Consider the following 14,691-nt stretch of genomic DNA (forward strand, 5'->3'; position numbering starts at 1 on the left):
AGGACAAGAACATAGGCACAAAAATAAGTACTTGGTTCAATAGCACTGAGACAGGAAAGAAACTGCACAGATGTGGCATTGTTTGTGAAGAGTACTTCTAACACTCTTCACCTAACCCCTGAGAAGGGCTATATAGACAAAACCAAGTTCAGGAAATGTTGTTGAATAGAGCAATGCCATAGCTACTATAAATAACTAGGACAAAAGAGAAGGTAGCAACATTTTAAGAAAAAAAGGAACAGAAATAGTCTAAGAGACAGGAAAGAGGAAAAGACTTTTGGAAAATTCGGTATCAGTAAACACAGGGAAACAAGGCCAGCATGGAGAGAAGAGGTTTGCATGGCACTTCAGTGCTGACAGGAAAGCACAGCAAACCATCTCAAAGGGGACAAAAGGCTGAAGCCCAAAATGCAGTGCACGGAGGTGCTTGCTGTGCTCACTGACAACATCGCTACAAGCTGAGATTGTGCCAGAGCATTTAAGGGTTTGGCAACAGGCACGTCACTATCAGTTTTCAGCAGGACCTCTGAGACACCCCACCACCACCATCGTATTGGAGCATGAAGCAAAAGCAATCTTTAGACCGCACTAAATCTGGCTCAAGCTTTAGTTATTCTGACACTTCCAGAAATCTAGCAGATGCTGGTGCCTTGGTTCCTTCCCATTTAGCAGTTTATGTTAATTTCTCAGAAATTATGTCAGAAATCTCTCAGAAATTGCTTCACCTTGGAGTGCCAACTAAGCCAGTTGGGAGGGATGGGGACAAGTGCTATGGTCTGCAGAAACCAGAGACTTTCAAGTTCTCATTTCACGATAGCACGCGTGATAGCACCAAAGGGCTGCCAGGCATTGGCACATACAGCTGGGCCAAACCAACATAATCAGACAGAAAGAGCACTGTGCATTTGCTAGATATCACCAACTTCTATCAGCGTAACTCCTGATAATGTGGCTCAATGCTTCCATCTGAATTCTGCTTTATCGCTGACAGCTAAATACAATTTTGTCTGGTCAGAGGGAAGGTTTGTCTGTTTGCGAATTAGGGCCGCAGGAGCTTTCTACTGACCCCAGGAAGCCCCCTGCTGACATTCAGTATCGGTATCATTGATACCCTCTTGCCAAAAATACAAGTACCCGATGTGTGGAAGCAGCCTGCCGCTGCTCAAGGCCAGTGGATGGCAGCATAGCACCAGGGAATGGAAATGCTGCTTCTAATTTAAGCATACTTCCAGTAAACTACAAGTCCTAAGGTTTACCAGAGCCACCTGGAAATTAATTAGACTACTGCCCCTCTTGCCCTAACACAATGAAGGCAACGCAGTTTACTTTTTGAAGGATTTATTGTGTCATCAAGTGAATTGACATTGACACTAATGCCATGAACAAACGGGAACTGGAGCACTGCTGTCCTTTGGGGAGGGCTGGCTACGGGCCCGCCAGCACCGCCTGGACCCGAGCTACACGGGGACAGCTCCTGGGGTGGTTCCTCGGGCTGTGATTTCACCGCCCCTTCGGCTCCTCCGCCGGTGACCCCATAAAGCCTCAGGCACCGCCTGGGCTCGCAGCGCTCAGCCCGAGCCTGGCCCCGGCCCCGGCCATGCCCGCCCCCGGCCGCCCCGCACGGCCCCGAGGCGGGGCGAGCCCTGCCCGAGCGCGGCGCCGGGCGGAGGCCGCAGGCGGGGCCGCCGCCTCCTTTTCCTCCTTCTCCTCCTCCTCCTCTTCCTCCCCGGCCGCCGCCAGCCGTGCCGGCGGTGGGCCCCGCCATGGGGCTCTGCCTGCCCTGCTTGGGGGGCGCCGTCAAGGACGTGGTGGAGACGCCCGACCCGGTGAGTGCGGCCCGGCCGCTTCCCCCCGGCCGCCTGCGAGCGCGGTGAGGCCCCGAGGCCCTGGGCCTGGCCCCGCCGCCTGTGTCCTTCCCCCCCCCCGCCCCGCGCCTCCTTTTGCCCTGGGAAGGGGAGAAAGGTGCCCTGGACACAGCGCTGGGGGCTCCCCGCAGCCGCACGGGGTCAGGTTTAGGCTGCAGGGACAGGAGCTGCTGCAGGGCTGGTTGCCCCTGCCCGCCCTCCTCCACTCCCCACCTGCGGCTTTTAGCCAGGAAGAGTACAACAACCCCTTCTTTACCTTCCCCAAGGACATTTATCACTGTCTTCTCCTTGTTTTTCGGGGAGCAAAAGCACCGTAGAGGTTTCTAAGGGGGGGAGGGTTGGACTGCAGCTCTGTCAGCAGCTGCTTCTCTAGCCCATTAGTCACTAAACACACTTTGTTCTCCCACATTTGCAGTGGAGGTAAAAACGAAGCTAATTGACATAAGGTTGGCATTTCGTGACGGTTTGCAGTACAGATTTGAGTCACTTAAAAATGCAGACTTTTAAAAGAAGGTACAGACTGTATCGGAATAGAATTTCACTGTCTTTCACATTTTATTTAGGAAATAAAAAGAAGACAGCTAGCAGAAGCTGCCGAGAAGAGGCAGATGGAGGTAACGCCTGATTAAATGCTATTTATTCAGAATATATTTGGGGAGCTGGTTTACAGGGAAAGTAGCTAGGACTTCTGCAGGAACACCAGATATCGTGCATGGATTATGGGCATTGTCGCTAAGTTTTCTGAGTACTGATATTTTACCTCCATACTTCAGTATATACACACACATACTAGATTGTGCAGCTAGGTAAGTACTCAAAGACCACTGCAAGGTAACTGAGCTTGTTTGGATGGAAGAAGTTCTTTCAGAGTTTGAAAACCATTTAGCAATTGAAGAGCAAGTTCACTGTTACTTTTTCCACACATGATAAGACTTGAAAGCAAGAGACAGAAATACTGAGAACTAGAGTTGTTATTCAACTGTTGCAATGGCAATTTCAAGTTACAATACATTTACCATCTCTTAAAAAGGCAGATTATGGACACTCACAAGTTTGATTTATCAGTGTGGGAACAACCAAAAGTATTTCTCAGCTTAAGTTCTAGTAAGGTAAAAGTACGTACTTTGTCTTCCGTCTTTTTAAGGCTGGTAGGTTTTAGCAGTTTCAATAGCCTTAAAGCTTCATGAGGTAGAACATCACTGATCTATGAGAGTGGCTAGAACTCACTAGCCCATCTTCCTATCCTTACTTTTCAAGGAAGTTGTTAAGAAGTGAACCATACAAAACTGACAGTAAGGAAAAAGTATATCCTGAATACCACAGCTGATCTATAAAGAGAGTCACGTGTTGCTTCCATGTTACTGAAATTATATATCGAATTAAAAATTGACTATTACTAGTGACAACCACACTGACCTGGTCTTGAGGAAGTTAGCTAAGTAATTGAACCAACAACAGTAACATTTCAGAGCCTTTCTGTAGAAATTGTTACTTTTCATTTTTGTCTCAGACTACATATTAGAAGCAATCCTCCTGTAGTCTTAAACTTTTTCTCTTTTTTTTTTTTTTTTTTTTGAGGATAGCAGCTTGAAATATACTTTTGAGAAGTGTATAAGAGAAGGAAGTCCTCATCCAGCTCTTAAAAGGCTAAAATGGTTTCCTGGGAGGAAGGAGAAGTGAAGCAGCAACTTGGGTTGCAGATAGCTTTGAAGTTCTATGGTAGCTATTAGGCTATTAAAGAAAATACAAGTATCACTCAGTTTCTCTCTCTTTAAAAAAAAAAAAAAAAATTGTTAAACTTGTACCAAGAACTTGGATAGCATCTCCATTTGATGAGAAGAGCTGAAAAACATGAATGGATGTTTAAACAGCTGAAGTTCTTAGAAGTTGTACCTGCCAAAATTGTCTCTTCCCACTGAAGTCTGTTCATGAGGGGAAGAAGAGGCCCTGACGCTGGAAAAAACTAAAAACCAAAAGCCCAGAGCTTTTTTTTTTTTTTTTTTTTTTTGGTAAAGTTAAGTTCTGTCCTTGTGTCTTAAGGGATGCAAACTGGGTACACTTAATTGCATTAAAGTATGTTCACCTGGATATATTAATATCAAACTAGAACTCCCTCACATACCTGCAAGAGCACTTAATATAAAGAAGTACTCTGAAAAGTCTGGTTTGACATCATGGTAGCGTTAATTACTGTTTCCATCTTTACATGCAAACCAGAGTTCACAAGGTACCATTACCAGGACTCGCAGTTTGGCTTCTATCCATAAAAATGACTGACCTTATGCAAATATTTCCTCGCAGGCTTCCTCTCGAGGTATTAAGAACACTTATTCCGTAGAGCAGAAGAAAAAGAAACAGGAAGAAATAGAAAAAAGAATTGCAGCTTCAGGTTCTGGAGGAGGAGGAGGACTGAGAGTAAGTTTAAAAATGAAACAGTATGATGCAACTGTCTTGATATTCACTAAGGAAAATCCGATTTTGTTTTGTTGTTGTCTACAAGATTGAATAATGCAAGAAAAAAAAAAAAAAAACAAGAGGAAGGGAAATGGAATAGAAATAGAAGCATGTGTCATGTATTCGCAAGCAGATTTAATTTCTGGGATGCAAGGATGGCAGAGAGCTTAGTTTTCCCGTCTTGCTCTCAGTTTCTGCACCAATGATCTGATTCTCCTCAGTTTTATGATACTCTCAGCACTGGGGAACCTCCTCCCTGACCTCAGTGTCCCATTTCATTACCTCTTGAGACTTGCTCTTCTTGGCTCAGAGTTTACAGAATATCATTCAACTAAGTACAGTAAATGTTTGGGGTTTCAACCATCTTTTTCTCTTCCTAAAAAAATGCAAAATGCTGCCCTATTTACTGATAAACTTGGTTGCTGCTATTGCTACCACTTTTCTAAATAAACTGTCACAGAAAAATGGGTGAAAATTTAATGCAGGAGTTCTCCAGGGCAATAGCTAGATCCATTTCTTGAAACACAAGTTTTGTAAGCAATTATCTCTTCCCCCTGTTGCTGGATATGAGGGCATTCATAGCAGTGGAACTCTGTGGGTGGGAGTTCACATATCTGCTACCACTGGTGAGCTTTGTGTCCACCACTCACTGGATATAAACTGCATTAGACAAGGGAGTTGGTCTTTCTACAATTCTGTGGTGTGGATATTTACCCCTCCAGCTTCATATAAACCTGTGGTGCATTTTGTTGTTTTTTTTAGTGGCAGGTTGGATAAAGAAGTATGACTTCTGGAGAGACGATTGATGTTTACTGCCAATAACTTGCCAGTTTCTGCAGCCGAGTGGCACTTACTCATCATGTGGCTTTTGCTCTTTGCGTATGAAGACTCAGCAGTACTTTGCCATTGCAGGAGGGCAGATGTGGAATTGTGTACTAAGAAAGTTAAGAGCTCAAGCCTCTGAACACTAGGTTTTGGCCAATTTTTGTTTTATGTGCATGTTTTATTGGTTCCCTCTCAAGGGAGTGAGATGGGTTTTCTCACATAGAAGTGATGTCTTGACCCTGTAGTCAGTCTGTGTGTATGTTATCTGGTCAGTGGGTATGTCTATGTTTATGGCCAGCTTAGGCAGAGTTCACATGCCCATGTGATGTTTAACACTCACTTCGAGCTCTACAATTAAACTTTTATCCAACTCCTTATATAGAATGGAGTTCATAAATATGTATCTGGATATGTAGGTTACCACATTTCTTTTCAGTTTCCTAATAACTTGTGAATTGCTTAAGGATTTAGTGCCTTTAAAAAAAAACAAAAACAAAACAACAACAACTAAAGCAGTTTCAATGATAGGCCCTCACAGACTGAAGCCTTTTGACACTGCATAATACACCTTTATAAACCCTGTATACTTACAGCAAGAAAGCTGTTTTATTGTGAGTCTAATAAGCGTTCTCCTCACTTTCAGATGTGAATTTCTCTTCAACATATACGTATTTATAAGGAATACTGGAGCATAAACACTACATTAAAAATACTGTTAATTCATTGTTTTGTTGCTTTTTCCTTTTAAACACAAGAGGGCAGTGCTGCACTTCAGATGATTTTGAAAAACACTAAACAGAAGACCCATTATGTCATCTCTTGGCTGGTTCATTTGCTGAAACTTCTGTACTATCTGGGTGGGTTTGTTACACTGCACTAACATTGGCCAAACGCCTGAAGCTCTGTCGCTTTTCTTCTGTATTCAGGAATGTCTGTAATTCCCTTCCCAAATGTGAAGCTGCCTTGGATTATTTAGAGCTACTTAAACTATGGCATAACTAGTGACCTCAAGCCCCTGTTTTTATAGACAAGGAAAGCTTGTTGCAGCATGATCAATGCTAAAAAGCTGGCCACTCTTTTCCCTGAAAAGCATTGTGTTTGGCTCAGCATGTCATTGACCCCGTTTTGACCTATATTGGCTTTTTGCCTTCCCTGAACTAAATACTTGTTTTACCTTCCCAAATTGTGTCTCACATTGTCTTAGGAGCTCAGTCCTGACACAGGGAGTTTCCTGGCTTAACCTTCATAATTGACTCAAGAAAGGAGACCTTACAATTTTAATATGATAGCGTTAGGGCTAAGAAGTTGTATCCTTGGCAGATGATGAATACATGTAGTTTCCTTTGATTGTTTGCACTTGTTCTCTTCACTGTATTTAAAAAACATTACTATGACCAATTAATTCTAATGAAAATGCATTGAGATGTAATAAAGTATATAAAAAAAAGTTTGCAATGTGAATTTCAATCCAACATCTGTCCCATTTGGCGTCCTACAGAGATTATATAGATGGTACTTAGCATATTTCTATGATGTACCATCTAAGATGGTACTTAGATATTTCTAACTAACACATTTTACTTCTCGCTTTCCATCTTACTGTAAGGGAAGATCAGCAAACTGACCTAACAGAGAGTCGGTACTTGAGTAGTGATCACGAAGATTTTCATGGAAACCAACATAATAACCTCATCAAGCAAGTTGTGATTCCTGGACACCTGCTGAAGTTTCCTCTTTGACAAAGCAAGAGGTATTTGCAGTGTGAAGTTCTCATGCTAGTGTGCCATGACATGCTACCCACACTTGCTATAGATAGGGCAAGGTAAGCCCTATCTGCTTACCTATCCAGGTAATATCATCTGGACCAGCAAAAATGCTGTACATTTATTTTAAAGATTACCACGCTGGCTGAACATAAACACCACTTGTCATTGATTCCTGGTCCAGCCAATACAACTGGCTTACTTGTGGCTCTTGGCCTGGCAATGTTCCTGGAAGGTGGGAATAAACAAAAATCAGATCACCTCTGATTGAGTGGGCCTTGTGTTTAAAGGAGGTTTTGCAACCCAGAATTACCACAGAAGCAAATCTTGCTTCTTTGTCCAACCCTTCACTAAATAGGAGATATGTCCACGCTTCTTAAGTGACCTGGTTTTGAACATGAAATATATTCCTACAGCAAAGAAAGACTTCAGAGGATTTGGGGTGCTGTTGTTCTGTATTACAAGTCACCAAGTGATAAAACTGTTTTTAAAAAAGCTTTCTGCACCATCCTGGCTTGATTGTTTGGGCGATCACAGCCTGAACCTAAACTGGGAAATGACTTGGGTGAATAAAAACACTTCTTGTTTTACTAAGTTTTCTGATAATGTTAATACCAGATCAGAATGAAAGCAAGACATACTGCAGTTCAGTAGCATACAATTTATCGTTGCCTGCAGAGTGCTATTAGGTGGTAAAGCCAACAGCTACATAGATTCAAGCTGCTCCCTACTTGGAAAAACAGATACCACCCCTCTTTGTTACCACTTTGTGCTGCACTAAGTAGCTATTAAACTCAATAGGAATTTGGTCCTTATTTCCTCCATTCCTATCAGTTCACTTCCCCTCAGAAACTGTTCAAAAACATTCAAATGAGTTAGGTGGTTGATACTGTGTTTGATTTACAGCACTATGACCACACCTCTTCCGCCTACCTTCTGAAAGCATTTTTAGTTTCTTGCAAAACGCTTGGGGAAAAAAAAAAATCTGGCAGCCAGAAAACCATGCTCCTGAACTGACATCAAAGGGCTGAAACTGAGTGACAGGATAGTCATTGCAGCAATAGTTACAGAATGAAACCATCTGCTACTGTGCACTGTCAAGATACACTGATTCCAGGCAGAGATTGAGGCAGGACTTGCTGAGGTTTGGGAGAATGCAGAAGCTACGGCTCCCCAAGGGTAGGTAGGTAGCACCACTGGGCGCCCTTAGCCAAACACATGGCTTCAGCATGTGGTTTGGGCACCCTGACAGATTCAATCATGGAGACAAAGCTCATCAAGTACGAGTGGTGCCAGCAGCTGGACTGGGATGGAAAAACCTCTCCAGCCGCATAAAATTTTGCGTGATCCTAAAGGTCTGTTTCACCTTACTTCAAACTCCAGTATACCCACAGGCTAAGAAAGTAGGAGACGAAGCAAAGAAAAGGCCCTTGGCTTCCTTCCCAGTCAGCAGCCAACAAGGCAGTACACAATATAAGCCCCAGAAGAATCAAACCCCTATAAGCATCTCTAGCAGATGCTGCTGTAACACTGTGCTGCGGCAAACAGCTCATCTCACTGATCTAAAATGAACACGTATAATGTATTCAGTGTTGCGTCTTCAGTTATAAGAAGCTTGCTATACCTTCCCACACATATATTCACACCTCACTCTTTCACTCATCCCCACCAAGAGCCCTTGAGCTCCTTGAGCTGGTTACCATAGAATTTCTCTCTCTTAAGTTGCTGTTGGGCGGGGGGGGGGGGGGGGGTCGGTAATGCAAATGAAGGCTCAATTATCACTACAATAAAGATAAGGTAAAGTAATGTTCCCACTCAATTATATAAATAAATCTGCTTGGGGGAAAAAAAAAATAAAATAAAAAAGACAAATAGAATATGAACAGCAAGGTAACATAAGGTATGTTCTACAATAAGTATTAACAGGTGTTACAATTAACATTTCCAAATTATTTCTGAATTGTTTCCAGAATTATGATGTTTATTTAACGTTATATGATAATAGTTTTTAAAAGCCATCTTATACCAATTACCATCTTGAGTTTTACCAGCATTATTTATTTATTCACAGCTAAAAAGTGGTTCTGTGTTGGCTTCTACATGACCCAACTCACACTTCAAGAAGAGGCTCTGGTGCAGTTCAGAGTAGCTCAGCTTTGTAAGCCTCCCTGACACTCACACTGCAGAGTTACACAATGACAAGTTGAGCTAAAGTCACTACATGGTCCTCTTCCTCACTGTCAGCCTCCATTGATGCGTCAATGTTTCATCTTTTCATTATTCACTGTTGTAACAAGGAACTATTTCAGAGTCTCAACAGACCTTGCTTAGGATACAAAACAATGTTTGCAGATCTGATACACTGAAGGCCAGAGCATCCACTGGTACTCTGATATTCAGTTCAGCCTCCTCGGAATTTATGCAAGATACCTTACTAGCCACACACCATGCCATAGAGATTTTAAGTATCATCCAGAATAACTGATGACCAACTTCGTTTCCCCCCCACAGACAATGTTTTTCAAACAGCCTGTTCTGTTCCCATACTAACAAACAACAAGAAGCACTCTAACTCCTTCAGCAAGATGTGAATGCTCAGCTTTAGCTTTGTAACATGAATTTCAGACTCCTAACTCCCCCCAAAAATAAATAAATAAATATCCAACATTGCTTCAGAGCTTAGTACAATAACAAGACACCACTTAACTAAAAAACTACACTTACCTTCCAAATATGATATCTCCAGCCCCTCTTTCCAAAAGAAGTTAAATTACTGCAGGATTTTTTTTATTGATTCTCCTGCTTTAACTTCCTTCTCCTTGCTCCTTACCCATCCCAGGTGCATCAAATGACAGAAGCCCCACCTGAAAACGTTTTACTCCAGTTAGGTGGTAGCAGGCAGTACGTCAAAAAAAAAAAAATCCTTTAAAGGGCTCCTATTATACCATCAAATAGGCTGAAGTTTTAAGTCAAGTAGTATTTCAATGTGATTTTAGGATGCTGGAGTATAAATGCATACCCTAGTTTATTACTTATTTATTTATTAAATTTAAAATCTTGGTTTGGATTTACTGGGATTATTTGTTGATGTTTAATGTTAAAATTAATCTAAGTATAACATATATATAAAATTGTAAATGTCTGTTCTTAATCTATTAACATATAAATATCTTTCAACACTGTATGCCAAGCAACTGTGTAATTGCTAGTATTTAGCAGGTATTTATAGGTAGTAAGGTAGGATAGTTCTACTGATACGTGATAAAATGTGGTGGTTTTAGTAAGGCATTGAGCGTGAGGGAACAAGGTCTTGAGCCTGTCTTGCTGTGGCCAGTAGAAATCTTGCCTTTAATTTTTAAGACCACAGGAGCAGATCATACGGGTATTTATTAAAACTAAAAAGTACAGAAAAATAGCAATTGATACTTTAAAAAAAAAAAAAAACACTTCAGGAACACTTTCAATTCTGTTCTTTCCCTGCAAAGGAGGAAAATTAAACATAATCCAAGTATTTTCTGTGCTATCTGTCGTAAGTAAATGTTTGCACCACCATTTGCTGTTTACCTTACTATTAGGTTAGTAAGCAGTTCTACATTGTAGGCATCTCCTCAGTGGCACCAAAGTGCAGGAATACAGCTTACAAATACCAAACAAGACTTTGAAAACATATGAGTATTTTTAAAAAAGTTTATTTCATTTGTAATGAAACAACTGAGTTCTGCTCGAATTTATACAGTCAGTGAAATAATCCTATAAAATGATTTTTCTAGGAAGTTATAAGGCACATAAATTACCAAATATAAACAAAGAAAAGTAGCCAAAATTATGAACTAAGCCCCAATACGTCTTTAGCTATTTTAGAGGTGTGTGAATGATTTACAAGAATGTGAATCACTCTACTGACAGGGTAATGAATATTTTATATTTGGCATGACCAACAGAATGAAAAATAAGGGGAAGGAAAAGCTCACGCTCAAGCAGAGGATAATGTTTTGTGATGGAAGTGGGACTAGTCTGTTGTGAAGCTCCTCCTTGGATAGAAGGGCCATGCATCTTTTACTACTTCCCTTCATGGCTTGCAAAACATCACCCTGCTAGTACAGCTGGCCGTCTCTGTTGTCTGACAGGGGAAGGGGCAACCTTCCTTCTGCTTCTATATTGGGCAACTCTGTCAGAAAGAGGAAGGATCTAAGTGCGGATCTAGCACTTGGTATTGCCTTTTGTTTTAAAGAGTAGAAGGGTTGTGGGTCTTTCTTCTTGAGCTATTTTATGTTGTTTTTGTGTTTTTTTTTTTTTAAGTAATCACTTTGGGAAGTTGTTTGGCATGCAACAAGTCTCTATATTCTATTGCTTAAAAAAATCTTGCAACCCATAAAAATAGTCAATTCTGATTTCATTTCAAGAGGCATTACCAAATAATTTCCACAAATACTAATTTTCCACCTGCATATATATATTTCAACTAGTCTAACAGTCAAGGATTCAATGTCATAAGATTTTCATACAAATATATTGTATTATGTATTTTCTTCCTTTAACAGGATCCACTCCTTTATGTAACTCTAAGTATACATTCACGTATTAAAGAGTAATAATTTGGCTAAAAATATATGTCTATTTCTTATCTGATTGTAGTAATTAGCCTAGCAAGGGTAATTTGCTATAAAAGATACAGTACTAGAAATAAATATTTCTACAATTCAAAGATCTTCAAAATGGGTTGCCATTTCCAGTCTGAAAGTTTCTGAAGTCCTTTTAAAGCATAAACTAAATTTGCTACACTTGAGAAAATAATTTGGACCTACATATATAGAGTCCCAATCACATGAGAAGCTTATTTCACTTAATCTCCTTCTTGGTTTTGTAATGGGCAGAAACAACCAGATAATTGTCTGGATTCATGTCCCTGAGGGTTGGAGACTTGCTCTGGATTGGAGAAGTTTTCCCATCCACTCGAGAGATCTGCAGCATTCGGCACGGGTCATGCTTCAGTAAGTAACCTGCAAAAGTCTCCCATCCTCCTCCAACACGGACCATCACGTGTTTGTTGTGCAGCATCTGAAATTACATATAAAGGAACAAAAAATCTTCAAGGTGAACCATTCACTGGGTTTTCATTCTTCCTGCTGGAAAAAGCTCTGCTTATTTAATTAAAAGTCACAGACATATTAGTATTTTGCTTTAAAATAAAAGGGAAAGAAACAAAACTGTAGAATGTTTTTTATTTGAACTCAGTAACTATGAATATTTTTTAAAAAAAAATTTAAATAAAACTTTATATAAAATATAAAAATAGTTTATTTAAAACTTTAATAAAATAAAATAGTATTTAAAACTAAAAATTTTCATACTGTCTGTAAACATTACTACTTCTTTTCCGAGTCTGATGCCACTGAGTGATCCTGTTCTTCACGTAGTTAGTGTAAACATGGTAGGGCACATGGATTATTTTTTTTTAAATACATAGATACCATCATACATGTTTTGATACCATCATACATGTTTTGAGACTGTTTTTTGTTTACATGAGAAGGAACTATATAAATGAAGTAGTGAGGGGAAAAAAAAAAAAAAAAAAAAAGAAAAAAGATCTTTATCTCCTAAAATATCAAAAAAAAAAAGTTATTTAAGAAAATGAAGAAGTGAAGTACTGTTTGTTTGTTTGCTTGTTTTTTTGTTTTGTTTTTTGTTTTTCAGTATTGCTGACATATATTGTAAATAAAATGCTATAAGGAGGGACATCACAACTGCTATATCTGTAGCTGTTTTGAGATATCTCAATTTATGCTGAGTTGTAAAAGAATATACAAGAAAAGTCCCTACGCTCATCCTAGGAGAAGATCTCAGTAGTGCTTATGCTTGCTGTCTTTATTCCAGCAACACTAGTGCTTGACCTACAAAGAAATTTTAGATTAAGACAGAGGTATCCAACTGTCCAGTTAGGTGCCTATCTCTGTTGTAGAGTGTGGACCTCAAGGTCCACACTTATTTTCTGCCTAAACTCAAATAAGGCTTTTCACCAATTACAAAAGTAATGTCTATGCACCTAGTCAAGTCATAATTCATGCACTGAAACATGCTTCGATTAAATGCATCTTATGAATTGCAAAACATAATTTAGCCATAGCACAAGAAATTAAAAATTTGCCTTGTGAAAGTTCCACCTCCAGGCCACTGTCCTCAGACAGCTCTACATTGTCCTATACATGCATAACTGCCTTGAGGGCTTACAATATTTGCACTTCTGAGAGTTATGTGGCATACAGACCTTTTGTAACCTAGCCCAGTGGTGCACAATCACTACACAGAGTACAGACAGCAAAGCAAATAAATAAATACATAAATAAATAAAAATGCCCAATAAAATAAATAAATAAATAAAAAGCCTTCAGTGGCATGAAATTTAAATCACATTTTCAGTCTGGACAATGTATCATGAAAGAAGCAAATGGTTTTTACATCAAATTGAAAATTGAAGTTCAAACAGTGACAGTGCCTTACGACAATAATATACATACTTCTATTTAGCTGCTTTCTCCTGTTTGAATGCTTTAAAAAAATAATTTTGAGAAATGTACCCAGAACTTGTAAAGTAAAAGCATTTTAAACTCTACATCAGTCCACCACGACATGTGATGCTGCTGTGGGAATGAGTTAAGTGTTGCTGAATTTCAGCTTCCACATATTGTCAGAGGGGGCTTCACGTTCCAAAAGAAGTTAGTATCTGGACTTCTGATTAAGAGTTAGGAATGGAAAGTTAGTAAAAAAATATATTTGGTTCAATTCCCCTTAGGGACTGCTGCACAGACAAATAAAACCTATGTGGTATGCTATTTCCTGATGCTCAGGTTAAATATACATCTTCTGTCTTTCTCCTCCGTTTTGAATATATTATTTTTATATTATAAAATTCATTGCTTGCTCTCTATAGAGACAGGGTTTTCCTGCATCCTAAATATGGTCATTGTTTATGCTGTGCTGTGCCACAAAAGCACAATTTTATTCCTATGGCCATATTTTGATTTCAGGAACATCAGCACAAATCCAGAATAAATCTGCTAGCTTCAAAATTGCTCTGGACTCCCCACAGAAGAATAAAGGATTTCTCCTGCATCTATAAATAATTGCTCTAATTTCTAACTGAAAAAGCCATTTCCACTGCAACACCCTTCAGCTGAAGATGAAACTTTTGGTTGAGATTCTATAATCCCCCCAATCCAGCTTTTCCATGAGAACTCTGAGAAAAAAGCTGGATACCACAGTAATAAATTTAATTAGTCAGTTATCAAGGCCAATAAATTCATAACATTAATGTATTTTGATGCTGCTATCCAGCCAATTAAAGCTGAGAAAACCCTTCCAAATGACCAAATTACCAGACAATACCTTTGCAGAAGAAATTATAGATTGTTTTGGTATGCATTAAGGCATACCAAAGGGATAACAGGAAAAACAATTGAGAGAAGTTCAAAGTATGCTGTCACTACATAGGACTTGGACATCAAAGTGAAACATGGTTTAAACTGTTTTGATTTTCACATAAAGGAATTGAGGGAACTTTGTGGACTATTGGAGAGATATTAGGCTGTACGTGAAGATATTAAGCTCATGTAAATAAGCATAGCTCTACTGACTTGAAAAAAATCTATTTGGTTTTATAGGAACTGAAAATCTGGCCCAAAAATGTTATTCTTCAGATTATATTACAACTTTTTTTTTAAGGATATTTCAGGGAGGGGAAGGGAAGCAGGGGGAGGAATTACACACGATGGATCTCATCCAAA

At 39.6% G+C, this 14,691-nt stretch overlaps 2 protein-coding genes across 2 annotated transcripts in view; one reads left to right on the forward strand and one right to left on the reverse strand.

Annotated features, from left to right (window-relative positions):
* Positions 1-1,639: 1,639 nt before the first annotated feature.
* SVIP (small VCP interacting protein) lies at positions 1,640-5,867 on the forward strand. The gene is made up of 4 exons (XM_084287128.1): positions 1,640-1,826; positions 2,429-2,479; positions 4,167-4,280; positions 5,082-5,867. Exons 1-4 carry the CDS (start codon positions 1,764-1,766, stop codon positions 5,094-5,096), a joined length of 243 nt encoding a protein of 80 aa, XP_084143254.1. The 5' UTR covers positions 1,640-1,763; the 3' UTR covers positions 5,097-5,867.
* A 5,879-nt stretch (positions 5,868-11,746) lies between these two features.
* The window catches only part of GAS2 (growth arrest specific 2), a gene marked incomplete at both ends in the record, with an annotated part of 78,683 nt that continues 75,738 nt past the window's right edge, over positions 11,747-14,691 (reverse strand). Inside the window, one exon of the mRNA XM_084287235.1 lies at positions 11,747-11,965. Coding sequence (XP_084143361.1) covers positions 11,747-11,965 — 219 coding nt within the window. The remainder of the gene's footprint in view (positions 11,966-14,691) is intronic.

The sequence above is a fragment of the Netta rufina genome (genome assembly GCF_964035555.1).
Source record: "Netta rufina genome assembly, chromosome: 5".
Lineage (NCBI taxonomy): Eukaryota > Metazoa > Chordata > Aves > Anseriformes > Anatidae > Netta > Netta rufina.